The sequence below is a fragment of the Cucurbita maxima genome, unplaced genomic scaffold, assembly GCF_002738345.1.
Source record: "Cucurbita maxima cultivar Rimu unplaced genomic scaffold, Cmax_1.0 Cma_Scf00012, whole genome shotgun sequence".
NCBI lineage: Eukaryota > Viridiplantae > Streptophyta > Magnoliopsida > Cucurbitales > Cucurbitaceae > Cucurbita > Cucurbita maxima.
This window is the reverse complement of record NW_019272028.1, coordinates 2515029-2541888: the sequence shown is the minus strand read 5'-3', so window position 1 is coordinate 2541888 and position 26860 is coordinate 2515029. Positions and strand designations below refer to the sequence as shown.

The following is a 26860-nucleotide window of genomic DNA, read 5'->3' as shown; positions in this document are numbered from 1 at the left end:
AAAAAAAAAAAAAAAAAAAAAAAAAAAAAAAAAAAAAAAAAAAAAAAACTAGATATGATTTATACGAAAAAAAAGTTATCATTTATCAAGATTTTTATGTCATTAAAATAAGTTTTTTTTATTTTTAACTTTAGATTTTTTAAAATTAAAGTGGTTCTTGCTTTATTATCTACTTTTAAAAAATTGATTATTTTTTACAAAATTTAGCTCAACTTTAAAAAAAAATTGTAAAGAAAAAAAAAACATAAATTTCAAAAACTTCAAAAATAAAAAATATGCCAAACATGCGTTAATAATTAAACCATTAATACAAAAAAGAAATAGAGGGAGAGTTCATTAAAACGCCTCAATAAACTATACTTTTAAACTAATAATTTTATCAAGTTGTCTCGTAAAAATGTGACTTTAATAGTGTATTAATTTCGGGAGATGTCCCTAACACCCTATAAAATAACCATACATAGCACCATAATTTCCTATTACACATTATTTACTCACTCAAAAAGTCATTACACCTATAACACTCGAGGAACTTTAAAGGAATTAGTAGGGGAATAAATGTGCAATAACACATATCTAACAAACGAACTCCTTGTATCAATCAGGTTACCTTCACATTATTTGACGAGTCCGAACGAAACCAAAAGTTAACGAGAAAGGAGTCGATGATAATCTACAAATAAGCATACTTTCGTGTCAATTGAACTGATAAGGGAACTATGATGAGATAATTGAAGGGGTAAGTCTAAGAAACCTGGATTATATGTGCTGCCACGCATGGAAGAACCAGCAAACCGGATACGCCAAGCGCGCCGTGGAGCTGTTCTACGACTGCCACCATCACAGGCAGAGTTTTCTGCAAAGAATGTGGGTGTTTGAGCTCTATGATATTGTATATCATTCATGAATGAACAAGTGTTTGATAAGCGTTAGATACGTTCTTAATTTGTTCGATTAAGACTAACAGGTCTAGTATATTTGACAAGTGTTCAACATATATTCAGGAGCGTCTAGAACATGTTGAACATATTATCTACGCTAAAGTGTTCGAGCTATAAATCTCCACAACCATGCACACAAAAAGGTACTCGTGTACGTCTGTGACTGATTTCTCATATCTTTGCAATAACGTGTTGTTTGGACCTCGTTTGGTAATCATTTGGACTTTGATTTTTGGTTTTTGAAAATTAGGTTGGTAAACACTACTTCCAACTACTTTATATAGGTTTCTTTGTTTTGTTATCTACGTACCTGACTTGCCACAAGAACAACGGCGCTGACATTTCGTCTCCTCGAGAAAACAGATTCGTCGCCACCAGAAATGGCTGCTAGGATTCGTACACCAAGAGCATTAAAGGCTAATAAGGCAAGATGCAAGAATCTGAAAATACAACAGTCGATTAGTCTTTAGTGGCATTAATCTAAAAGAAAAGGGTGATTGATCAGTGAATTCAAAGCTTTATTAGGCAAGGATAAGGAAACTAGGAAGGGTTTCTGGTAGCATACGTTCCCATTCCTATGGCTACAAGAAATACTTCAGGCTTGACCATCAGAAGTAGCGACCTTGATCTGCTCACTTGCATCCATGGCACCTAATTTTAAAATGTTATAATCTGATTAAAGAGCATAAATTAACGATCTCATAAAATAAAAATATTAACACTCTTCTATCGAACCCCACTCGTCCAAGTAGAACCTGAGAATTATTTGTTATCAACATGTCTACCCCCATTATACTAAGCAATTATTTTACTTTCTAGAAGAACTGGACGTAAAATGTAAGGAATCAGAAATTACTATTAAACATTTAATAGTTACATATAGACAAATATGGTATTAGGGAGAAACAGTACTCGATCAATCATGAAGTGAAACAACAATAGTGACGATGATAATGAATTAGTGTCTCACAAGACTGAGAAGAATTGCATTGATCCTTGGAAAAAGTTTACGATTTCCATCAACAAAGTCCGCCACTCCTAAAAGATTAAGAAGAGAAACAATAACTTAGCAGGAACTTAAAGAAAATTTGTCCTATAAAAATTAAGAACATTCTGAGGTTAAACACTAAAGATGATGAGCAACCATTGCAAACAGTTTCTGCTAAATGAAGTCCGTGCACTTCATGAAAGCTAGCAAAGAAGCAAACTTGAACTCAAGAAAGTGAATGATACTGACAAGAAATCACCTTTGAATGACTCTCTCAAGATCTGTCGAAGGAAAAAGAAAAAGATAGAAGGAACAAATAAATAATAGATCTATTTGATAGCAAAGAGGACAAAAAAAGTGGCATAAACATATTTCAAAAACTAGCTGTACGCAAGGTCTATTTCATGGTAAACCAAAGAATTTTCTGCAATATGACAACTTAAAGTAAAGCTTTTAGGAAAAAGAAACCAGAAGTGGAGGGTAGGGAGAAAATAGGAAATCGTCTTTAAAACTGAGTCGGTTTTATTTATTTATTTTTTATAAAAAAAACCAATATAATGCCCCTTTTAAGGATAATAAGTAACTAAATTGTAAGCAACTCCTTTACATGACAAAGCCAAGTTGATAATCTAGAGTTTGCTTCTGCAATTGGAGGTTGAAGCCTCGTGCAATTACATTAGCCTAAGATGAAATTTTCCTGTCAAGACAAATAAGTAGCAGTAACTTATGTATATAAAAATGTATATTCATGGTTAGAAAGCTCAGTAAATTACATCAACTTTATCACAATCTGCTACACACGCATCCCTACCATCCATTTATTAACAATAATAGCTTGTAATAAAGAGATATAATGTGCTTTTAGACAAACTTCTTCGAATAGATTCTCCAAAGAAAATAGAGAGCACGAGTTTAAGCCATGGCGGTTATCTACCTAGTATTTAATATTCTAGGAGTTACCTTGCAAATTAGTAAGGTCAGACCATTGTCTCATGAGAATAGTTGAGGTGCAAACATGTTCGGCCCAGATAGTCACATATATTAAAAAAAAAAAAAAAAAAAAAAAAAAAAAAAACAAAGATTCTCGAAAAAAATAGCAGTTCACCTTCCCAAAAATGAGAGGAATTAGCAGCATAAGAACAAGACTTCTGAGTAACTCCTTCGTTGGCACAGTGATACCAACTCCATCAGCTATAAATTTCGAGATGGAAAATGGAATCTAGAATGCCAAAAAAAAAAAAAAAAAAAACAAAGATTCTCGAAAAAAATAGCAGTTCACCTTCCCAAAAATGAGAGGAATTAGCAGCATAAGAACAAGACTTCTGAGTAACTCCTTCGTTGGCACAGTGATACCAACTCCATCAGCTATAAATTTCGAGATGGAAAATGGAATCTAGAATGCCAAAAAAAAAAAAAAAAAAAACAAAGATTCTCGAAAAAAATAGCAGTTCACCTTCCCAAAAATGAGAGGAATTAGCAGCATAAGAACAAGACTTCTGAGTAACTCCTTCGTTGGCACAGTGATACCAACTCCATCAGCTATAAATTTCGAGATGGAAAATGGAATCTAGAATGCCAAAAAAAAAAAAAAAAAAAACAAAGATTCTCGAAAAAAATAGCAGTTCACCTTCCCAAAAATGAGAGGAATTAGCAGCATAAGAACAAGACTTCTGAGTAACTCCTTCGTTGGCACAGTGATACCAACTCCATCAGCTATAAATTTCGAGATGGAAAATGGAATCTAGAATGCCAAAAAAAAAAAAAAAAAAAAGCATATGAAAGTCATGATAGCAGTAATGTAACAATTAAGGAGATGAACAGATTATCTTTTATGTCACGGAATAAAAGAGAAAAACACCAGAAAATACGTGTCAACTCCCTCCGGCTTATGTACCCTTTTCATGTGTGTAAGAATGTCGTGAAAGTAGCTCTATGGGAAAGGAAAGGAAAGGAAAGGAAAGGAAAAAAAAAGGTGGCTGGAAAAAAGTGGTAGAGGGGATTTTTGGATGTATGGGAGTCTACTATTTCTTATAAAATAAGAATAATAAAAATAATAATAGTAATAAAGCATTGGCTTTTCTGTTGGATAGAGTCCTTAAATAGAACTGATTCAAATACTAGACATATGGTTAATGATCTCTTCACAAAGGGTGATTGGGCTGAATTCTGCGAAATCAAATCTTGTTTCCCCTTACAACCTAATCCTGTGTACAGAAGCATGTATGGAGCAATCCTCAACATTTAAGAAATGATTATGAGAGACCTCCATTCACAGGGACGGTATGATTTTAAACATCATGCAGTCGCTGACATGTGAAGCATAATTATAACTTATCAGAGACTGGCATACACAATTGATCAAAGTTAGGTACCCTGTAATTATGTTTTGGTACAAGGGCATCCACCATGAATGCAGATTATACTCGAACCAAAAATTATCATATAAAGGACCACTATAGGTGATTAAAAACTGCAAAAGACCATGCTTTTAGAGTTGTACACTTCTTTGAAAATGATTCCAGAAAAATAGCATTGAAAGTGGATTTAGAAAATTAGTACAGTCATTTTTCTAAGTTAATGCCGTTCTTTTCGTTCTTAGATAGAATAAACAAAACGAAGGATATATCTTCAACTTACAGCCAGTATTCCCAACATATTTGATATCACTGTCATTGCCAGAGCAAGTGCAGAATTTCCACCGGCAAGCTGAGTTTGAAAAGCATATAAATGCAATAAGAACAGAGAGTATTGAACATCTCTTTTTCTGGGGGGGATGTAACTTTTGTACCTGTGTTAGTGCCACGCCACTTGATAATGTAGTAGGCATGCAGGTAAATATTGCTAATCCTATAAACAGTGAAAAACAATGGGTTAGATGGTTTGTTTAAACAAAAGCGGGTTTCTAACTCAAAAAAGAAAGAGAGTAAACCATAAAAGAATTCATGCAAGAGTTACATACTAATCCATATCGAGACCAAACCATATGTATGAAATTGAGTTTCTTATCTAAAAAATGATTCCAAATTGCCTCCTTGATATTTGCAATTTTATGTCAAATCAGTGTGTAATTTCTTAGAGTTCCACATCAAATAAGAAGCATTAAGCTTATGGTAGATCTCAAGTAATTTGAATTTGTACCTTGTTCTCAATGATCATTTCCTATTATAATAGCATCAATTTGAAGCAATACTAGAGTGCATTTGCTGCCGGATAAAGGACAAGGAAGACGATCTCTAACCTAAGAAGAGATGATATACCAACAGTGATTACAAAAACAAAAATCCTCATAAAATTGTTAACCTGATGCATTTTCTATCTGGGAAAATTAGGCCACTTGTGTTAATGAGTATATTTTGAATAAGCAACTGATTTTTCAATTAACCATGCAAACAGTTCATTGAGGTTGGTTAAGGCTAACTGGACTACTAAGTATAGTAAATACTAGGAAGCACATATGGCCACTACACAAACCTTTATTAGACCAAACTCTAGATAAGACTATGATAACCAATTTCAAATTTGTCTTACACCGACATACTCTCAATTTAACATTGCATGTGATAGTTCTAATTTTTCTTTTCTAAATACAAAACAAATCATAGTTTCGGAGTATTATGCTTACATCATGAAGCTAGCAACTTCAATTTTCAGGTGAAGATAGAAAGAAAATCCAAATGGTTACCCAGTCCTTAATTGGATAACGGTCTGATGACAAGATGTCTAACTTGTCATTCAATGGCTAAAAGTATAAACAAACCTGTTACAAATTCTTGAGGTTGAAGATGAATTTGTAATATCAGCCTGGAAAAGTATGGAGTAAGCAAAAGAATCGAAGCCTGACAATATACAATAGAGGGAACGTAAATACAAGCTAAACCAAATATACCAAAACTGATACAACAATAGTGCAAATCATACCCATGAATTAAATACGCCAAAAACCTACCCTTGTGCAAGGTTATTCAGTTTATTTGCAAAAGAAACTAGGACAAATAAACATCTTTTATTACGATTAAGAGGAACCATCCCAAATACACCAAGATCCATTCGAGCCATTTCTTAGTGACAAGTTCCACAATATTCTCTTTGATCCCTCATTTATGCCAAAACACGAGATCAGTGAGTACTAAAAGAGTAACCATCACACCCCACCCCCAACGGCCAACACAAAGAAAAAAATCCTCTGTTACCCTAACATCCATCCAACCTCATTGTAGAAAGCCCCTTCAAACTAGTCAGTGTCTAAAATCAGGATGAACAAATAAAAGTCTAGGAGATAAGAAATCACGTAACATGAATCACATTATCAACTCAAATACATGAGCATTAGAAAAGAATGAAACAGATAACAAATTGAATTTTTACAGGTGCGGGAAGGAACTTCGCCAATAATAGAAAAATAGGTTCTATATATATATATATATAATAACATAATTAGAAATATTGAGAACATACGAATGCGTTCAAAGAATGAACTTACAAGCTAAAAAAATACAATGGAAGATTATAAGTCAGAATCATACAAGCCCATAGACTGCAACAGGCCATGCCTCCACTGAAGCACTAACTTCTGAAGTACGCAATGTCAACCCTGCATAATCACATCATAAATCAAATAACGGATTACAGTTCAAAATGTACAGTTTATGTGGATAGTAAGTAACAATTCCTAACCTGAGATGACAAATATCCCAAATGTGCCAAACTTTGAGAGATAATACTTATCAGCAAGACAACCAAGGCTTGGATTTGCAATTCCTGCTATTACACTAGTGACAAGTGCTGCATATTGTGAATGGGGACGGGGAAGGAACAAAAACACGATAAGCAGACAGAATAAAAATCATTCCAGTCGAATGGAAGTAACGACCACGCAACCTTACCTAGAGGAAGAAAATTATTATTTGCGAAATTCGATAAAGCCTTGAACACCTCGTTTCCCGAACCCGAAACACCGATAGATTCGTTTATCCCTCCACCGTCATCTTTCTGAAACACAGTGATAGAATCTCATCTCAAAACCATTACATGCAATGAAAAGAAACGGATGCATCAGTTTCATCATTGAGAAAGATACAAACAGAGAGAGCTTAACCTTATTGGGCAATCCGCAGGCTATGATGCGCCAAGAAATTCGGCGTTTGCGATTCAAAGCAAGAGAACTGGTACGCAATAGAGTGCCATTAGAGGAGAAACGAGAAATTTGGAAATGGAAGGCAGCTGGATTGGTTCGAGGAGACGAAACGAGAAGGCTGTGGAGGGAATTGGTTCCCGCCATCGCCATGGGATTGCTGAGCAGGAGTGAACACCAAGCAGCGTTATTCTGCAACCAGAAATTCTTTTTCCGTTATATATATATATAATATTATATATGCATATATAAAATTTATTAATTTTGTCCGGCATAAATTAAATTAAATTAAATTAAATTAAATTAAATTAAATTAAATTAAATTTTTAAACATGATTTATTTTATACTACATAAATCAAAATTTGATGTCCTAAAAGAAGGTTAAAAAAAATTATTTTATGTATTAGGAGATAATGTGAATTTCTAAAAAATAAAAAAAATTTAAGATTAAATTTTTAATTTAAAAAAGTTTAGAAATTAAATTAACTAATTTTATTTATCATTTTATTGGTTATTATTACTAATTTTTATTCGTTAATATTATTAATTATTAAAGATGTTCGTGGATTTAGTAACATATTCTTTTAGCCTTTTGCAAAATCAGAGAGAAGGATGAGGGGATTAGGGAGTTTGATTGTGCGAGCTCGAAGAATTCCGGGATTGAATCCTCGAGGCGTTGGGAAGATCCGATTTGTCTCTGCTGCAGCAACTTCTTCTCTATTCCGCGGCGAAGAAGCTGCTTCCGATTCTGTATCGTCTAGAACTTGCTCTGATTCTTACTTGCGCTCCTGGAAATGGAACCGATTCGGAGGTGCGTTGAATTTGATGAACTAGCAATGGAAAAGTTTCGTATTATGTGTATATAGTCTGTTGTATTTTGTTGCATTCAGGACAGAGAAGAACAATGTTCATCGAAACTCAATCAACGCCCAATCCTTCGTCTCTCATGTTCTATCCTGGAAAGCCTGTTATGGAAGTTGGGAGTGCTGATTTTCCTAATGCGCGTTCGGCTATGAACTCCCCACTGGCGAGAGCCCTTTATGGTGTTGATGGTACGTAGTTTGAACTTATATTATTATCCTTTTGGGTTTCTGTTGGACTTTCGATTGGGCAAAGCCCTTTTCCTTTTTTTGTGTGCCTTTTTTAAGGATTTGTTAGAATGAATAAGTGAATTGTAGGAATAGAAAAGTTGCATGTGTCGCAGTCATGGTCATGTTTGTTCAAGGTGGGTTGCCCATGGTTGCATGGCCTTGTATCACTTTATTTCTTTCCTTTACTGTTTTCATGATGTAGCATTCTTATTGTATTTCTTTAAATGTATGACGATACGGTAGAATCATGTTTATATTTGGTAGACCTAGTAAACTTGAAATGCCTCATAATATACTATAGGAGGATACAACTAGTTTGTCAGTTTTTCCTACCCTAAGTTATATGCAAGTCGTGGTGTTTTCTTGTAGCCATACGTTGTTTTCTTCAGTTCTTTCAAATCTTGCTTTCAAACTCTCTTTCTAAAATCTCTCTCTACCCCTGTTTTTTAAAACTTTTTTCTCAAAGTGGGGCCAGAGATTTGAGTATACATTGTCAGGTTGAAGGTGACACAATTTTAAGTTGGTTGATTCACTTAGTGGTGAGAGTGAGTGCTGCACAATCGCTTACAAACGCCTCGTAAGAGTGCGATTGTAACACGTGGCATAATGAATAAGTGCTACGACTCAAGTTCTAGGTTATGGAGGATTCTTACAAAAAATAACTGTAAATTTAAGTTAACCAACTCTAGTTATAATTTTTTCGCTTCATTTTTCCCATATGTAAGGACATTGTTGAATTGGTAGGTTGAAGTTTCATCGGTTACAATGACTTAGTGATGGTTTACAAATATTCTCACTGATCTCATTGATGTCTGGTGTGGGGCTTACTTGTTTGCTTTGCAGGTGTTGTTCGAGTTTTCTTTGGATCAGATTTTGTTACTGTTAGAAAGTCAAATGATGCTTCTTGGGATTTCCTGAAGCCCGAAATTTTTGCTGCAATCATGGACTTCTATTCTTCGGGGCAACCACTGTTTCTAGACTCTCAAACTGCTGCTGCCATGGACACAGCTATCAATGAAGTATATCTTCTGAGTTCTTACTGCAAATTAGTGCTCTTCCTTTTTAGATTTTTACTCATTAAGAAATAAATTAATTTTATAGATCACATATTGTTGTCTGAGGATGTTTATGGTAATTTTATATTAAGTTGCTTTTTGATTGCGAACTTTGCACTTCTACGATGTTCTTTTTCCTCTCTTGCTATACTAATAGCCCATGCCCACCGCTAGTAGATATTGTCTTCTTTGGGCTTTCCCTTTCGGGCTTCCCCTCAAGGTTTTTAAAATGCGTCAGCTGGGGAGAGATTTCCACATCCTTATAAAGAAGGCTTCGTTCTCCTCCCTGTAGGATCTCACAATCCACCCCCTTTGAAGCCCAGCGTCCTCGTTGGAACTCGTTCCCTTCTCCAATCGATGTGGGACCCCCCAATCCACCCCCTTCAGAGCCTAGCGTCCTCGTTGGAACTCGTTCCCTTCTCCAATTGATGTGGGACCCCCCAATCCACCCCCTTTGGGGCCTAGCATCCTTGTTGGCACACCACCTCGTGTTCACCTCCCTTCGGGACTCAACCTCCTTGCTGACACATTGTCCAGTGTTTGGCTCTGATACCATTTGTAACAACTCAAGCCCACCCCTAGCAGATATTGTCCTTTTTGGGTTTTCCCTTCCGGGGTTCCTCTCAAGGTTTTTAAAACGCATCTGCTAAGGAGAAGTTTCACACCCTTATAAAGAATGTTTTGTTCCCCTTTCCAAGAGATGTGGGATCTTACACTACATAATGTAATACTAGGTTGGATGAGAGTTCCTTGGTGAAGCCATACTTATTTATATCACCTTAAATACTAATTATAGAAATATGAACATTTTACATCATCACACTTCAGATTCAAAGTGCTTGAGGCTTAGGTATTAATGGCACAAAGCGATGCCTTGCAGTTCTATTGAAGACTCCTGCTCCTTATTCTTATTGAACTTACTGTATTATAATCTTACTCCTTTGGATTCAACTTCAGCTAAGAACTTGATTTCTATGTCAACGTCTTCTATCAGATGTCATATTTCTTTCGTAATATTATTTTTTTGAGATTTGACCTCATGGTGTGATTGCTTGCCATACTACAAGTATTGAATCTTTCCTTAAAACATATACTTGTCATGTTGGAATTTGAAACATGATATATTCTTATAATTTAGTAATTTGATTCAACTTAGTTCATAATAGATCCGTCCACATGTGCCTACTTTTTAGGATGATTCTGAAACTGTTGCTATGATTAAAGAGCTGCTCGAGACCCGTATTCGACCAGCAGTGCAAGATGATGGTGGAGATATTGAGTACAGGGGATATGATGAGTAGGTTTTGCTGGATTCAGTTTAAGGTGTTCTGTAAAGTATCATATTGCTTATATCGATTGAACTTTGAATTTCTGTTTTCTTCAGAGAAACTGGTATTGTCAACTTAAGAATGCAAGGAGCATGCAGCGGCTGCCCAAGCTCATCTGTCACTCTAAAATCTGGCATTGAAAATATGTTGATGCATTATGTACCTGAGGTGAGGGTTATATGATCTTTTTATATTTGTAGTTACCTCACATTCAATGCAAAGCATATCCATTTTTCCGCTTGCAGCATTTCTGGCACAATTGCTCACGCATATTGATTGCTTTTGTTTGCTGATATTTATGCTGGCAGTATCTTCTATATGAATACCCACATTTAGTTGCATGATGGAAGTATTGTTGTTGAATTCACACCAGCTGGAATGGAAGGGCTTATTCTTTTTAGATAATAGGAGTGGAAGAACATTGCATCGATATAATTTAGGTTGAATCTTATTGTGATGACTAGAAAGTTGGTTTTCCACTTCTTTATCCCTCCGTTATATAGTCTTCTTCTTCTATGCACCATGTTAATTATGCACCATGTTAATAGAAAGTTATTACATGTTGTAACAGTCTAAGCCCACCGCTAGCAGATATTGTCCACTTTATCCTGTTATATATCACTATTAACCTCACGATTTTAAAACGTGTCTACTAGGAAGAGGTTTTCACACCTTTATAAGAGATGTTTCATTCCCCTCTCCAACCGATGTGGGATCTCACAATCCACCCCCTTGGGGGCTCAGAGTCCTCATTGGCACACTGCTCGGTGTCTAGCTATGATATCACTTGTAACAGCCCAAGCCCACTACTAGTAGATATTATCTAGCCTCACGGTTTTAAAACGTGTCTATTAGGGAGATGTTTTCACACCCTTATAAAAAAATGTTTTGTTCCCCTCTCCAACCGATGTGAGATCTCACAACTACTATTCATGTTTTACTATCATATGGAATGCGTATGATCTTATTGGATAACAAGAACTCATTGAGAAACAGAGAATGTTTGATAAGAAAAAGGTATTGCCCCTACAGAGCCAAGTTAGCGAATCACTTCAAGAGGAGAAATAGAAACAGAATAATGTTTCAAAGCTGCGTAGCCCAATCCTAATGTATAGATCGTTTCCTCTTTTGTTCTTATGCTTCTGAGAATTGTAGTATCTTTTTAAATGTCTATTCTGGATTTATAGGTGAAGGGCGTGGAACAAGTATTTGACATCGAGGAAGACGATGTAAAGTCAACCAGCCAGATGGAGTAAAAGGTGAGCTGGTCGATTTGTTCTTTGTTTCGTTGACCCACAACACAATCTCGAGGGTAACACGTACGAGTTGGTCGATTCCTTCTTCGTCGGGTCAAGCTACAAGCCTACAAGCTAAAAAACCATAGTTTATAGAGTTAGTGTTACTTTTATTCCTCGCTAAGAAAATAAATCTGTGAATATTGAACCGTAACTAGGATTTCATGGACTTTATTTTGGACTTGATGAACATACGATAATGTAAAGAGAGCTTCGACTGTACATTCAATATGATGTTTTGTTCTATACACTGAAATGGTGAAACGAGTTCAAATATTGCTTGTATTGTTAGCATCTCATAGGTATTGAATTTTTATTTTTGGTGACTTTATTTGATCTTTTTTTTTAATTCTCGAACAACCCAAAATCGAAAATTTAGGGTTTTATTAAACATAATTTTTAATTTTATATTTAATAGATAAATTAGTCAAAAAAAAAATGAACAAAAAGAATATCACATTACCTATTAGACATAAAATTGAAAAAATCATGAATTAGCCGGAAACGTTTAAAGAGAACAATATTATAAATGGTATTAGAGTCAACACGGAATGATGTGCCAACGAAGAGGTTGAACTCCGAAGGAGAGTGGACATGAGGTAATGTATCAGCAAATTGGGTCCCGAAGGGGGATGGATTGTGAAATCTCATCTCAGTAAGGGGGTGTGAAAACTTCTCCCTAATAGACTCGTTTTAAAATCTCAGGGGAAGGCTGACAAGGAAAGCTCAAATAAAACAATATCTACTAGCAATGAACAATTAACTTGGACGGTTACAAGTAACCTCTAATTGATATGATTTTTCAAGTTTTAGTTGTGATATAACAAAATACACGAGGGCACTGTATCTGGCCGAAGACGATCAAAAAAGCTGTAGACGAGTGTAATGGAAATCAATCAAGATTCTTCTAGGGCTATAAGGGTCTCTTTTGTATTAAATTGGTCCATAAAATATTAAGTTGGAGCTAAATGTACTAAACAGTCACTAATTTTAAGATTAAATTTCAATTTGGTCATTAATCTTTTAAATTATTAATTTTAATCACACTTTATAAAGGGCCCTCACACGAGGTATGGGCATGAGCACGTGCACGTCTACACGATACTAAAAAGAATAAATAATATATATATATATATATATATACGACTTTTGTTATTATCCTTCCGTTCTTCATTTGCAGGCAAACCCGAGCCAAGCTAGGCTATCGCATTAGCGGCTTCAATGGAGTTGCTCTTGCCCTCAGCCACCGTTAGCACATCAAATCAATTTTCATTCCATTCCTGCAAAACTCATTTCCAATCCTCCGCCATTAACATCAATTTCCGTCGATCACCAAGCAAAAGGAACAAATTCTTACTCTCTTCTTCTTATCTACACTCCACCGTTCCGCTTCGCTGTTCTGTTATAGTTAATTTAGCTTCCTCATCCACACCTTCTACTTCTTCTCTCTGGTCTCCGATCATCGGCGAAAACCGCCATTGGAGGGTCCTCATGGAGAGACCTCCATCAGGGTTTGATTCAAAGCCAGGAATCGTTGATTATTACGTTAAAGCATTGGAAAGAGTTTTGGGCAGGTGAGTGTTCGTCGTGTTTTCCAGTTTCATTGTGATTTATCCTTTCTTTTTTTTTTTTTCTGCTGATTTTTTTTTTTTTTTGAATTGTGATTATTTGTCCAGTGAAAAGGATGCTCAGATGTGTATTTATGATGCTTCCTGGGATACCGACTTTGAGTTTTGCTGCGATATTGATGAACAAACATCCATCGAGCTCGCCCGTAAGTTTCTACATATGTTGTGTCGTATGATTATGCATAGTAACTTTTAAAAAAAGTAATTCAAAGGAAAGTACTCTTTAAGAAACTTTCGAAGCAGTATTAGTAAGTTGTTCTCTTAGGATCACCTTAGAGCATTTTAGTGTTTTTAGGATTTTCAAGACCATTTCTAGGAGAGCTTTGGATAGTTATCGGTTTGGTCCGTTACGTATCGTAGCCATTCTCATAGGTTTAAAACGTGTTTGTGAGGGAGAGATTTTCATACCCTTGTAAGGAATGATTCGTTTCTCTCTTCAATCGATGTGAGATCTCACAATCCACCCCCTTGGGGGCTAGCATCCTCGCTGGCACACCGCCCGGTGTTTGACTTTGATACCATTTGTAATAGCCCAAGCCCACCACTAGCCGATATTGTCCGTTTTGGCCCGTTACGTATTGTCGTCAGCCTCACAGTTTTAAAACATGTCTATTAGGGAGAGGTTTCCACACCCTTGTAAGGAATGTTTTGTTCCCCTTTCCAACTAATGTGGGATCTCACAATGCTTGGACTGTTACAAATGGTATAGAGCTAGACACCGGGTGATATGCCAGCGAGGACGTTGGACCCCTAAGGGGGTAGATTGAGAGATCTCACATCGGTTGGAGAAGGAACAAATCATTTCTTATAAGGGTGTGGAAATCTCTCCCTAACAGACGTGTTTTAAAACCGTGAGGCTGACTACAATACGTAATACGTAATAGGCCAAAGTGGACAATATATGATAGCGGTGGGCTTATGCTGTTATAAATGATATCAGAGCCAGACACCGGACGATGTGTCAACTAAGACGCTGGCCCTCAAAGGGGTGGATTGTGAGATCCCACATCGAATGGAGAGGGGAACGAAACATTTCTTATAAGGGTGTGGAAACTTCTCCTTAGTAGAAACGTTTTAAAACCGTGAGATTGACAACAATACATAATGGACCAAAGAAGACAATATCTGGTAGTAATGGACTTGGGTTATTACAAAAAGTCATTCCAAACTCACCATTTTGGTAGATTCATTGCTTATTTCTAACGGTTGGCTTAAAAGACAAATTTAAATTCTCACCAGGCATTGCAATCATTGTTGATGTTCATTCGAGCATGTGTTACAGGAGTACCAGGGGTAATATCTGTTAAGCCAGACCCAAACTTCAGCTCCACAGAGAAGGATCATGGTTCATCAACACCTCAATTGAATCCGAAATCGGACCCTCAAAACGGTGGTAGACTCTTATTCCCTTCAGGGAAAACGAATAATTGGCTTGTTCGAATTGACAAGCCAGGTATCGGGGTGGTTACCAAGGCACAAATGGTTGATTATTATGTTGAGATATTGACTAAAGTTCTGGGGAAGTAAGTTTACTATTTTATATAACAAAAGCTGCCGCTTCATTTTGTTTATGATATTTTTTCATTGTCCTCAAGACTTGTTATGCCAATTATCTGCAGTGACAAGGATGCACAAATGTGTATATATCATATTTCCTGGCAGTTTAACTTCGGCTTTTGTTGTGAATTGGACGAGGAATGCGCACAAGAATTAACCGGTAATGTCCTGTTTCCAATGGCTATTCTAGACATTTTTCTGTATAGTTCTTTGGGTTCTTATGCAAATCTCACAATATGCAGGTGTTCCTGGTGTTTTATCTGTTCAGCTGGATGCAAACTTTGAGGCAGAGAATAAGGATTATGGCTCGAAGTTGCATGGTAAGATATGATCGTCCGTAGGATACCATATATCTCCTAGTTGAATTAATGAAAATTACCCAAAAGACACAAATGTTAGGATAAATTGTTGGTATAAACCCAATATATTTGCCAAAGCCCACCGCTAGCAAATATTGTCCGCTTTGGTCTGTTACGTCTCACTGTCAGCCTCACAGTTTTAAAACGTGTCTGGTAGGCAGAGGTTTTCACATCCTTATAAGGAATGTTTCGTTCCCCTCTCCAACCGACGTGGGATCTCACACTCACAAGAGAAGAGTGTTGTGGTAGACTTATTCCTTCACTACCTCGTGGGACGGGATAGTGTAGCTCGAGAGGATTAGTAGGATCTTTAGAGAGGTTGAGAGGCTTTTGGAGGAGGTGTGGGACATGACGAGGTTTAATGCCTCGTTATTATCGTCGAGGTATCAAACTTTTTGCAATAATTAGTTGAATCTTACTCTTTTGGATTGAAGTTCGTTGAAGACAGACTTTACTTTTTTAGATGTCTTCATACATTCTTTCATTGTTCTCAATGAAAGCTCGGTTTCTTATTTAAAAAATTATCAAGAACATTCACTAGAGTCATAATTTTATCTTCTTCATGGTGATTCCTTTGAATTAATTACTTGTATTTTTCAGGTACTGTTGCCAAGAATCCTTTGGATCTGCCAGATTCTTCAGAAACAAATCAAACTACTCCTGTGAAAACAAAGAAACTATTTATAACTGGTATTAACCTTGGCATGTTCTTCATCGCAGTGTTCGGACACTCGTCTTATTTACTATCAATCATTTCTGGACAGGTCTTTCGTTTTACACATCGGAGAAAACGTTACGTGCAGCATTTGAAGGCTTCGGTGAGCTTGTCGAAGGTATGTTGCATTGATCTCGTCGTTTAAAGTTCGAACTAGACGTTTTCTCATGAGGCAAAATCATTTTGGTTTGATGGGCAGTTAAAATAATAATGGACAAGATTTCCAAAAGGTCCAAAGGGTATGCATTTATAGAGTATACAACAGAGGAAGCTGCTGGTGCTGCACTCAAAGAGATGAATGGCAAGGTGAATAAACATGAACTCTCTCCCTTTCTCTTCGTTTCTACTCTCTCCCATCTGGTTCATGCTGCATATATATGTGTGTGTGGTTGATGTAGATCATCAATGGCTGGATGATAGTTGTCGATGTTGCCAAGCCGAGCCCTCGGAGATACGGTGGAAACCGCTCTAGACCATAGGTCGAAAAAGAGCACATATTTGTGTACTTCAACGTCGAATTTTGAGTAGTCTAGCAAAATTTGAGCCTAGAGGGATAGCTAGCCATATTTGAGTACCGATCTAAGGTGAGGGAAGGACGAACTTGGTCGCCTCGTCTATGACCGTCTTAAAAAGATTAAAATATGTCTTCTTTTTAATTTATCCTTCTAGACCTTTAGAGTGAAAATAATATATATAAAAACTAAGAAGGTAAGATTTAGTCCATTCGGTTCGACCTCCGTGATGAGACATATAAACCAAGGATGTCGGGCTTCTTGTTTCTTGTTTCTTGTTTCTTCATCTAGCTTATGTTCTTTATTTAGCATCCAGACCGACTCAAAATCGAGACTAGGCAGTGGTTGGCAGTAGCTTGCTACGGTTTATGAAATGACAATCTAAACGAACCGACCTCATTGCACCTTTTGGGTCATAGAATTGCGTTTGTAGGCCACTCTTTGGTACCATAGTGAAGTTACCTACCTAGTTAATGAAATAAAAATTTAAACTGAAGAATTTAATTAATATTTGATTTATGCATCTTTTAAAACAGAATTAGTTAAGATTTTATGATTTAAATATATTAGATATTAAAAAAATAGGTATAAATAATAGAGCCAAATTATGTATTCCACACACATCTCCGATCTCGATTTTCTTTCTGAAGTCTCTCCCGATCTCCACAAGTATTTAATTTTGCTCTGTTTAAAGAAAAGACTCGCCGGAATTTTCTTTATATGTCAGGTAAAAATATTTATTATTATTATTATTATTATTATTATTATTATTATTATTATTTTCTATTTTTCAAATTTGAAATTAAAATTCCAAATACTTTTTATCTTTATGTTAAATTTGATGGAATTTAAGTTTTATTTAAGATTTTTTATTCATAAAATTGACCTGTTCAATTACAAATCCGGCGATTTAAAAAAGTTCAAATTATTAATTAGAAATAATTTTATTAAATTAGTTTAATAGCTTATTTAATTTTTTAATAATGCCAGCTGTCGTCCAACTACGTGGCCACGTTGAGGCCTATTTTAGTAAATTCATTAAAATTCGCGGACTCGAAAATATCAACCCGCCTTTTCTTTTCCCCTCCTTAAAAATTGCAAAATTAATTATAAAAAAAAAAAAAAAAAAAAGAAGAAAAAAAGGTATCCTAGAAGAAAGCTGAATCCAAATCCTCTCCACCCCCTAGAGAGAATCTGACCGTTCATCTTTTCATCCAACGGCTATTCTCAGTCGGCGACCACTATTCCCCCTGCTTTCCGCCCCCACTTCCAGTGGTTTTTTCATAAACCCTAGCCGTCTTCTCTCTCTCTCTCTCTCTCTCTCAACTGCTCTGTCAGTTTGCACGAGACTCTCTCACTCTCACCGATTCTCGATCATTCTTTCGGATCTAACCGTTGGGATTCCTTTTCGGGTTCTCCTCCTCTTGNTTTTTTTTTTTTTTTTTTTTTTTTTTTTCGGGTTTTTCTTAGCCTCTGTAAATGGATCCTTGATTTTTTCCCCCTCCCCCCTTTTGATTTTCTTTTTTATTTTGGATTTTTGGATTTGAATGAGAGTAGTGTGCGATTCGGTGGAGGTTTTTGTAGTTTTCTCGTTTCTGGATGTTTATCTATATGTTTCCGTTTGATTTTTAATTTTATTCCCCTTCGAATTATTTGGCGCCAAGTCTCGAATTCGAGTTGGATTTCATTTGAAAATTCTGGATCGTCGTGTATACAGTCACTTGTTCGATCGATCGAGATGGATGCTTGTTAAGCACTGGCGACGGTTGCCGGTTCGGTGGCGGATCGGAGTTTGGGTACAGCGTCAGTGAATTCGAAGAGGTTGATTGTCGAGTGGTGTTGATTCTTCATAACCTTGCGACAATGCCGACGGTGGGGATGAGAAGGACAAGAGTTATTGGATTGAAAGGTGTTGATGGAGGTAGAGTTTTAAGGTCTGGAAGACGGCTTTGCATTGAATCGGTTGAAGCGAAGCTTAAGAAGACTAAAGATGTCTCTGATTGGTTCCCTGTCGTCGACAAGAGAGGGAATGGGGGCGGAAGTGGCCAGGTTAGTTTCCATGGTAAGTGGCAAGGAATACGAAATGTCAAACCAAATAGGGTTGTCGTTGTTAACATTCGTGAGGAGGAGGATGATGCTTGTGTAGCGGAAGTGCCTAAGCCAGTGAAGGTTTTGGCAAGAATCAATGGCGATGGTGAATTTGGATATGTGGATCGGATGTTTGGTGAAGTTTATAGAAGAAAGAGGAAGAGGGGTCTTTCAGAAAATGGTGATGTTTTTGATGAAATGGATAGGATGTTTGGACTTCGATTCATTCGAAGACAGAGATCGAGGAAGAACACTGTTGAACATTGGGAGCCCACAGCAGGTGGCCATTCTGCTAAACTTCATTTCCATAAGCAGAGCATTTCGCCACGGCCACGGCCACTGCCGCCGCCCCGGGACCGGGTTCTCACTATTTTTTCTGGGAGTGATCTTGATGGTGTTGGCTGTTTTTCAGATTTTATGCTCTCAGTTCTTAGATACTTAAAGAGTCCAGAGCTGGGGATGGCTAAGTTTTCTGCATTTTTATTGTCCAATCCAATTCATGATGTTTTTGCTTCTAAGGGAATGCGTTTCTTGCAGGTATTACATATTAATCCAAGTGTTGTTCTTTAATAAAAATGTTTGGCTTCTATAGAATTGTGTGCTGTGTTAGAAATTTGTGAAATGGGTATAGAGATTACCTTCTGTTGTTTCTTGATTCAAGTAAGCATTTCTTTGTTTTGATCTTGCCCTGTCTTTCAGAGTTATCCTCCTATTGGAAGCTCCGGCATGTGTGTGATTTTCGGGGCCGTGCAGTCGATTCCGATGTTCCATTTGGATTTTTCCGCTGTTCCTCTCTGTTTTATGCACTTGCATTCCTTGATGCTTTTTAGAGTAACTTGGATTCAGGCTCGTCTAGTATATAATAACAATCAGTTAGATGTAGATATGAGTAGTGATAATGAAGAAGACAGTAATGAAGAGTATCTTGTTTCCAGTCCTCCTGGAAGTTCTTTGGAATGCAAAAGTATGGTCGTTGGAGTCGATCATACTAAGAGTCGATCCATTTCACATCCATCTGTTCGAGCTTCAAGATTAGGTAGTCGGACCCTGCAATACCGAAATGGTTTCAGCTTTCGTGGCATAAGGAAAAGGAGAAGTTCGCGGGGGATGAGGAGACCAAGAAGCCATTCTCTTGCTGCTATGCAAAAAGCCATTGGCTCTTTAGGGGCTGATGATATGAAACGCAGTGTATCGTTTCCTTCTGCTGCATCTTGTATCAGGCACAAGAACTTGGCACGGAGAGACTCTGCTGGACGTATCAGAGAAGAGAGTTCTACTGCATTGCGATCGGCAATGGATGTTAGCTCATCGTGCTGCAATGCAAATATATTAATTGTAGAATCTGATAAATGTTTGAGAGAAGAGGGAGCCAGTATCGTGCTCGAGTTTTCTGCATCGTGTGAATGGCTTCTAGTTGTCAAGAAAGATGGTTCAACTAGATACACATTCAAAGCAGACAAAGTCATGAAGCCCGCTTCATGCAATCGTTTTACACATGCAATCTTGTGGTCATCAGATAACGGTTGGAAGCTAGAGTTTCCTAATAGAAGGGATTGGTTTATTTTCAAGGATCTTTACAAGGAGTGTTCCGATCGCAATATCCCATGTTCTGCTGCTAAAGCTATTCCTGTGCCTATAGTATCCGAAGTCCCAGGTTATGTTGATAGTAGCGGTGTTTCTTTTCGAAGGCCAGATATGTATATCTCTGTAAACGACGATGAGGTATGCAGAGCAATGGCAAAGAGTACAGCAAATTACGACATGGACTCTGATGATGAGGAATGGTTAAGCAAGTTCAATGACGAGCTTGTCGCAACAGACAATCACCATGAATGTGTTTCAGTGGATAATTTCGAGTTGATGGTCGATGCTTTTGAGAAAGGATTTTTCAATAATCCAGATGCCTTCTCCAATGAGGAAGCACCTGCTGATATATGCACGCATCTCGGTAGCCAGTCGATAGTCGAGTCTTTATTTGCTTATTGGACAAAGAAACGAAAACAACGAAAGTCATCTCTGATCAGGGTTTTCCAGGTACTTTCTGTATCCTTCAAACCCGGGTTTCCTTTTAACTTTTAAGACTTGTATGTGAATGGTTTCATCTTTTTGAAGTTTCTAAACTTGTGCATGAACTGTTTGGATGATCTTCCTTTCAGGCTCATCAGGCTAAGAGGAAACCTCCGGTGATCCCTAAACATATCATGCGAAGAAGAAGGTCATTCAAAAGACAACCTAGCCAATCTGGATGTGGGGGGAGAGCTACCCAATCAAGTATTTTAGAAGGTATTGTTCTCGTAAACTAAAAGAATCGATTCGGGGCGGGTAGGTATCGTAAAAAACATCGGTAAGGGCAGGTAGGTGTCGTAAAAAACATCGATAAGGGCGGGTAGGTATCGTAAAAACATCGATTAGGGTGGGTAGGTATCGTAAAAAACATTGATAAGGGCGGGTAGGTATCATAAAAAACATCGATAACGTGTAGCAATTTGTAGAATCATTTAATCTTTATGATAATTTTGGCATCACCCACTTGCTCTCTGTGAATCTCCACATACTTCAGCTATTTTTACCCACCCGCCTTATTTTTACCCACCCACCTTCTGAATACTACTCGCCCCAAGAGTGGGTCGGTAACGTTGACAATATGTCATGAGTTACATTGTTCTGGTTGGAGTGTATTTAGCATTGGATTTGTTATGTTAATCTCGAGTGATCTATGTGCAGATATATTCTCGAGACGAGATGCTATGGAGCATCATCAGAACGGTGTGCAAAAGTACGAAGAAGTGAAGGCAGCGGCAGACCGATGCGTTGAAACCGCTGTAAGCAAGCGACAAAGGGCACAGTTGCTGTTGCAGAATGCAGATTTGGCAACTTACAAAGCCATGACGGCACTTAGGATTGCCGAAGCAATTCAAGCATCAGAACTGCTAGAAGCTGAAGCAGCTGCGGCCGCCGCCGCTGCTACTGCTTCATGCTATCTTGAATAAAATTTTGGATCCAAACTGTTCTTAATTATTGTGTAGTATTTCATCAATGTGTACATTCTATTCTGTACAATGAGCCAAATTCTAAAAACTAACACAAATAGAATCTCAAATTTTCATTTAGCTCCGTGTTCCGTGTTGGAATATCTTCTGGCATTCTATAAAAACAACTACAAAAGGATTTTACAACTCCAAAATTTCCTTTTTGCTCTTTATCGAACTCGACTTCCTTATATTGAACTCTACACTATCCAAATCCTCTGCAATCCCCAAGTATCCATAGAGCACTTCTTCCTCTTCGATCTCGTTTCTTTCTGTTGCATCTCCAACATCGTTCCCTTTGCCATTGTTGCCCTTCGACTGCTCAAAGTTCACTCTTCCATGTCTCTTTTCAAGGAAGAACTTGTCGAGTCTTTCTGCATCTGTCAAACCAGAAAAGGTTGGCAGGAACTTTAACACCATTACACTTTGATCTGCAGGGCAGCCTAAACTCATCTTGACTCTTCCCTTCAGCAAATTCTTACCTGCCATTCAATAGCGTTAAATCCACGACCTCGTCACGCCCGGATCTTATTGTGAATAGCTAATCAGTTTCTATTGCAAAACTGCTAATTTGAAGTCTTAGACATGCTTTGAGATACAGTAAAGCCACAATCATTAGACCTATGGCTATCATCGTCGGTCAAAAATCCTATTTAACATGATATATTAGAAAGATCACTTACTTCTTAAGAAAGCCTCGAGTGCTTCAATTGTTATAACTTTCCACTTTCCAGGATTGCTGCGTGACATAGAAATGTTGCGGACGATAATAACAGGCGGCCAGATGATAAGATCCTCCTTCTGAACCACAGCTTCTTCCTTGTGCAAGTCCTCAGGAACCCATATTACAGTGTCTTGGGGAAGGGCACTGTTCCACCCCATCAAAACGCATATGGCTTTGGCAAGACCTAAATGCTGAGCCCTCAACCCGATCTTGTGGGACATATAGGCGTGCTTTACCAGGCGTTGAGTATCCAAAAATTCCTTCGAGTAGCTGCAAGGACACAAATAGGCAAGCTGGAATTAATTATATAAAGTTAAAAAAATACGATACTTCCCGCTGCACATATAGCACGTCTGTAAAAGGTGCTAGATTTAGGACGAGATGGTAGGCAACAGCAGATGAGAATTCCAATTGAAAGAACCTATCAAAATCACTCAGTTGACGATTAAACCCCCCATGGCCTCGATTAATATTAAAAAAAAAGGTCCTTCACCTTTCCACATTCACCCATGGAGATACTGGATACAGCCAATTCCACTTCTATTACGAAGCAATTCACCTTGATGTTTTTTTTTACTAAACAGTTAAATCCTTGAAGTCTCTTTGGAAAGTAACTATCAAATAGTTCTAACATGCTCGCATTAAGATGGACACCTCACAAACCAATTCTACCTATCTTCACTGATAATTAATATACATGTCAAAGAATGACCATTATAGGTTAATAAGCTACCAACAAACAGTAATGTAGATCATATGCATCACAGAAAGTCCAAGCTAAGATATACACACTCTCCTAAATTCTGCAAAATGGCTAGGAAAATAATATTCCAAAAGTAAAGTTCTGGCTCAATGATAAATATCAAAGGAAGCCATATCTTCATGCAAAACTAATTCTTGCTAAAGTGGACTGTCTATACATCCACTGCTCGTTCAAATATAACAAATGAGACTGGTTAATCACGAGGATAAAAAAAGCAAACCAAACCCTCTAGCCCGGACCATGCTACAACAAGATGATACTGCTCTTATAGTTCTAAAACATTAAAAATGGGATGATCCTATGCACCAAGGAGCCTTCTGATCCCCCAGTGATCTCATTATTCTCTTTATTATCCTTCCAAAGAAATCAAATTGATGTGCACTTTATAGCATATACTCGCCACCATTAACAAGTGATAACTAAAAAGGCACACACAGACAGACACATCGGTAAAGGTCAATCTGAACATCCATATCCTTCTTATAACCCAAAGAAACTTAAAGAACAGAACCTTGAAGGTTAATTCTCATAATCTAGCTTGAAATACGTTGCACAATAGCATTTAGGATACTCTTGAGTCAATATATGAAATGGAGTCTCCATGATTAGGAAATAAGTAAGAAGACAGACCTTCTGCCACATACGATGCAATATAAACTACCGCCATTCCCTTGGTCCTTGTACCTTTTTCGGACACTAGCTTTCATATTCAACATTTTCAAGCACTTCAAAAAGGCCTCATGAACCATTTGATTGAACTTTTCAGAATCCTCGGGAGGTTCAGATTCCGTAGGAATTACCAAATCATCTGACAAGTCATCGTCATTTAAATAAACATAACCATTTTCCCCTTCGGTTTTATTCCAAACTTTATGCTGTTTATGAAGACTATTTCTGCGATCAACATTTTGTGACTTGATCCAGCTTGATGTACCCTGTTTTTTATTGCCCTTCATATATTTAGGACCAGTTTCATATTTCTTAGCATTATCCAAATAGCTTTCATGTAAAAACGAATCATCAGAAGCATACAAATTATGCCGATCATATTTCTTATTTCGCTTCCTGTATTTGTTGTGGTCAAATTTTGCTTTCCTGGATATATATCTGCGATTGGTTTCGTCATCCATCCACTCTTCACCACTATTATATAGATCCACAACCTTACTGGGCATATAATCACAAGATGTTCCTATTCTATGATGGAGTAAATTCCTATCTTCCTCAAAATATTTTCTTTTTGGCACCCGATCCTTCAAGTTATAAGTGCAAAGACCCTCTGTCATTCTTTCTAGGCTTTCAGTATTTCTGTAAGCTTCTCCATCACACTTGAACATGGAGGATTCATGCAACCTCTCTTTCGAAAGATGTGGACCTACGTCTCTTTCAGAGCCATAATCTGATCTTGCATGCAAGTTTTGACAAAACTGAGAAGGGTTAATGGGTGACTCTTTGTAATTTTGAGTTACTCTCCTACCCACCTCAAGATGGATGGACCCAGTACCTACATATTCACTGCCATGGTTCACTGCTTTTGTTAATTCTATATCAGGGTAATCTAAAACTGTCTGCTTTCTAAGTCTATAACAGTCAAGTGCTATTCCAGTTCTATGGTTTGCATACGAGTCATCAACATTTGGTAATTTCAGCAAACTATCGTTCAAAACTTTTGGTCTTGAAAAGTCTCCGCGACCAGACACAATTGCACTATCATAATCGATATAATTACGGGTTTGAGTAATTTTCTGCATCACTCGAGACGGACCTGCATATGAATCATTCACTGTTCCCTCGGGTTTAGAATAAAAATAGCTCCCATGCTCCCTCCTGAAACTATTAGTGCCTTGTTGATGAGGAGTTAGATTCCTCTTTCCTCCAACCATGGGTGAATCTACAAGGGTCCTTTTCCCATATGAATTAAATTCTTTAGTGTCCACAAAATCTCCATGGCTCCTTTCTGAAAACTCATCCGAAATTTGGAGGTACTGGCCATCCTGATAAGATTCTAAACACCTGCCTGTTAATGGTCTTGACAAAGAACTCTCATATTTTCTGGAATAAAATCCTGAGCTTGCAGAATATTCACTATTCCTCGAAGGAAACCTGCGGTTTGGTTCAACTTCATGATAATCTGCACCTTGTGATTTATCTGAAACTGCATCATCTCGATATTTAAATCTTTCATTGTCGAGACTTCTCATATCCGAACTCTGGGAAGATGGTAAGAAGTCTCTATAAATTGATGCAGGATTCATATCCAAATGTGAATTGTAGGACCCCATTGCCATCTCGCCCTCCTCTGCAGCCAAAAGTTTTTGATTCATCCTCCTTTGTCTACTACCATCGGACCATTTCCCTTGATTAATTTCTCTATCTATCCTAATTCTCAAATCATCATGCATATACCGAAGGTCTTGATTATAATCTAAAAACTCATCCTCCACCGAAATTTTCCTTGGCTCAGATAAACCATGGGTTCGTTGCAATTCTGAAAGCTGCCTGTGATCGTTGCGCAGGAACACTTCGTTGTAGTTAGGCCTTTCCCTCGTTTGACCATAAGAATGTACATTTGACCCGATATCATTGTTCCTTCCAGTTCTTAGACGCCAATCCTCGTCCCTCCTTTCAATGGTGTCAACCCTCTGACCCAAACCCACTTCGCGCCAGGAGTCACCAATCCTGTGAGGGCTCAAACTCCTTCTAAGACACGGAGATCGATCCAGTGCCTCCCGTCGGGGCTTAACATATCGACCATGATCCAGATGAAGCCGATCCTGAGCATGTAGTTTCATATTTTCCGATTCCCTAACATAGTAATCTTCACGCCTTCGACATTGCATGTTTAGCTAATTATTAGAAATTACTCCTAACGAAGCGTTTGAATGATACCCTAAAATGGTCGAAACCGATTCGCACTAAACCGTCAAAAAAACTTCAATTCCCATGCCCTAAATCACACTATCCAAATATCAAACAGGAGTATGGAGCGCTATCTGAGCAAAAAAATTGCAACATAAATCCAACGAAAATCCGACAGAAGGATTATCAAACTGGGAAAATTTTCAAACCTTCGCGGGTAAATCTTGAGGATCCATTGATGGTCTGTCAGTGATTCTCCTTCGCCTAAGCCTGCCGGATGACCGAATTCTCGCTCCCGTTTCCGAAATTCACGAATCAAAGACGAACAATTGCTCAGCGACCTAGATTTCTTTTCACCTAATTTGTTCGATGAATAAACACTAGTTCTTACGATAAGAGCGACCGCCACCATATATATATATATATATACATACATATATATTCTCCTGAATAAAATGTAAATTCCACGTGATAAAGTCGATATTTATAAAATTATTTTGTTTTGAACAATGCATTAAATTTATATCGGTATTTTTTTTTTCATGAGTCGACATAAATAGTAATGAACTATAATTAATGTGAAGATTATACTAATAATAAGTATTTAAATTTGTTTAAAATGTAAATAATTTTTTATTTTTTTAATTACTTTTCAAAAATATTATTAACATCGACAATTAATTAATATTTTTACAATTAAAAGCTTCAATATTTTCAATAATCGTCCTAAAATAAATATTTATTTTATTAAATCATAACTTCATCTCATAAATAAATTATTTTTAATTCAATAAAT

At 37.2% G+C, this 26860-nt stretch overlaps 5 protein-coding genes across 7 annotated transcripts; 3 read left to right on the top strand and 2 right to left on the bottom strand.

The window, feature by feature from the left end:
- Positions 1–388: 388 nt before the first annotated feature.
- LOC111487248 (probable sodium/metabolite cotransporter BASS4, chloroplastic) lies at positions 389–7260 on the bottom strand. Its single transcript, XM_023134604.1, has 14 exons — positions 7025–7260; positions 6813–6918; positions 6604–6711; positions 6453–6520; positions 5687–5765; positions 4718–4776; positions 4567–4635; positions 3557–3670; positions 2189–2210; positions 1912–1979; positions 1507–1592; positions 1252–1381; positions 755–856; positions 389–673 (listed from the first exon to the last, which is right to left on the bottom strand). Exons 1-14 carry the CDS (start codon positions 7211–7213, stop codon positions 602–604), a joined length of 1272 nt encoding a protein of 423 aa, XP_022990372.1. The 5' UTR covers positions 7214–7260; the 3' UTR covers positions 389–601.
- A 376-nt stretch (positions 7261–7636) lies between these two features.
- Positions 7637–12014, top strand: LOC111487295 (nifU-like protein 4, mitochondrial). Its single transcript, XM_023134670.1, has 6 exons — positions 7637–7872; positions 7952–8113; positions 8996–9171; positions 10401–10504; positions 10592–10703; positions 11723–12014. The coding sequence occupies exons 1-6, from the start codon at positions 7674–7676 to the stop codon at positions 11789–11791; spliced, it is 822 nt and encodes a 273-aa protein (XP_022990438.1). The 5' UTR covers positions 7637–7673; the 3' UTR covers positions 11792–12014.
- A 991-nt stretch (positions 12015–13005) lies between these two features.
- LOC111487251 (organelle RRM domain-containing protein 1, chloroplastic) lies at positions 13006–17005 on the top strand. Of its 2 annotated transcripts, none has more exons than XM_023134608.1 (9): positions 13006–13404; positions 13507–13604; positions 14741–14981; positions 15078–15175; positions 15258–15321; positions 15973–16064; positions 16139–16207; positions 16289–16395; positions 16488–17005. In XM_023134608.1, exons 1-9 carry the CDS (start codon positions 13052–13054, stop codon positions 16566–16568), a joined length of 1203 nt encoding a protein of 400 aa, XP_022990376.1. In that variant the 5' UTR covers positions 13006–13051; the 3' UTR covers positions 16569–17005. The 2 variants fall into 2 exon arrangements, with proteins under 2 accessions (XP_022990376.1, XP_022990375.1); XM_023134607.1 differs by having other exon boundaries at positions 15258–15335; positions 15975–16064.
- Positions 17006–17711: 706 nt separating this feature from the next.
- LOC111487183 lies at positions 17712–21799 on the top strand. Of its 2 annotated transcripts, none has more exons than XM_023134475.1 (4): positions 17712–19226; positions 19389–20723; positions 20846–21022; positions 21149–21310. In XM_023134475.1, the coding sequence occupies exons 1-3, from the start codon at positions 18465–18467 to the stop codon at positions 20990–20992; spliced, it is 2244 nt and encodes a 747-aa protein (XP_022990243.1). In that variant the 5' UTR covers positions 17712–18464; the 3' UTR covers positions 20993–21022; positions 21149–21310. The 2 variants fall into 2 exon arrangements, with proteins under 2 accessions (XP_022990243.1, XP_022990242.1); XM_023134474.1 differs by lacking the exon at positions 21149–21310 and adding an exon at positions 21414–21799 and having other exon boundaries at positions 17714–19226; positions 20846–20972.
- Positions 21759–26446, bottom strand: LOC111487181. Its single transcript, XM_023134470.1, has 4 exons — positions 26274–26446; positions 23836–26198; positions 22402–22712; positions 21759–22200 (listed from the first exon to the last, which is right to left on the bottom strand). Exons 2-4 carry the CDS (start codon positions 26043–26045, stop codon positions 21860–21862), a joined length of 2862 nt encoding a protein of 953 aa, XP_022990238.1. The 5' UTR covers positions 26046–26198; positions 26274–26446; the 3' UTR covers positions 21759–21859.
- Between the last annotated feature and the right edge of the window lie 414 nt (positions 26447–26860).

Bases quoted from the DNA above. Each gene is read 5' to 3' on its own strand.
- LOC111487181 (XM_023134470.1), bottom strand. From the start codon at position 26,045: ATGCAATGTCGAAGGCGTGAAGATTACTATGTTAGGGAATCGGAAAAT. The intron at 22,713-23,835 runs GTCTGTCTTCTT...GTGTCCTTGCAG, and splicing joins TGCATCGTATGTGGCAGAAG to CTACTCGAAGGAATTTTTGG. The intron at 22,201-22,401 runs GTAAGTGATCTT...ATTGAATGGCAG, and splicing joins ACTCGAGGCTTTCTTAAGAA to GTAAGAATTTGCTGAAGGGA.
- LOC111487183 (XM_023134474.1), top strand. From the start codon at position 18,465: ATGCCGACGGTGGGGATGAGAAGGACAAGAGTTATTGGATTGAAAGGT. The intron at 20,724-20,845 runs GTACTTTCTGTA...TCTTCCTTTCAG, and splicing joins CTCTGATCAGGGTTTTCCAG to GCTCATCAGGCTAAGAGGAA. The intron at 20,973-21,413 runs GTATTGTTCTCG...ATCTATGTGCAG, and splicing joins CCAATCAAGTATTTTAGAAG to ATATATTCTCGAGACGAGAT.
- LOC111487295 (XM_023134670.1), top strand. From the start codon at position 7,674: ATGAGGGGATTAGGGAGTTTGATTGTGCGAGCTCGAAGAATTCCGGGA. The intron at 8,114-8,995 runs GTACGTAGTTTG...TTTGCTTTGCAG, and splicing joins AGCCCTTTATGGTGTTGATG to GTGTTGTTCGAGTTTTCTTT. The intron at 10,704-11,722 runs GTGAGGGTTATA...CTGGATTTATAG, and splicing joins TGATGCATTATGTACCTGAG to GTGAAGGGCGTGGAACAAGT.
- LOC111487251 (XM_023134607.1), top strand. From the start codon at position 13,052: ATGGAGTTGCTCTTGCCCTCAGCCACCGTTAGCACATCAAATCAATTT. The intron at 14,982-15,077 runs GTAAGTTTACTA...AATTATCTGCAG, and splicing joins TTGACTAAAGTTCTGGGGAA to TGACAAGGATGCACAAATGT. The intron at 16,065-16,138 runs GTATTAACCTTG...ATTTCTGGACAG, and splicing joins AAAGAAACTATTTATAACTG to GTCTTTCGTTTTACACATCG.
- LOC111487248 (XM_023134604.1), bottom strand. From the start codon at position 7,213: ATGGCGATGGCGGGAACCAATTCCCTCCACAGCCTTCTCGTTTCGTCT. The intron at 1,980-2,188 runs GTGATTTCTTGT...TTAATCTTTTAG, and splicing joins CTTGAGAGAGTCATTCAAAG to GAGTGGCGGACTTTGTTGAT. The intron at 1,382-1,506 runs GTATGCTACCAG...TTGTATTTTCAG, and splicing joins GTAGCCATAGGAATGGGAAC to ATTCTTGCATCTTGCCTTAT.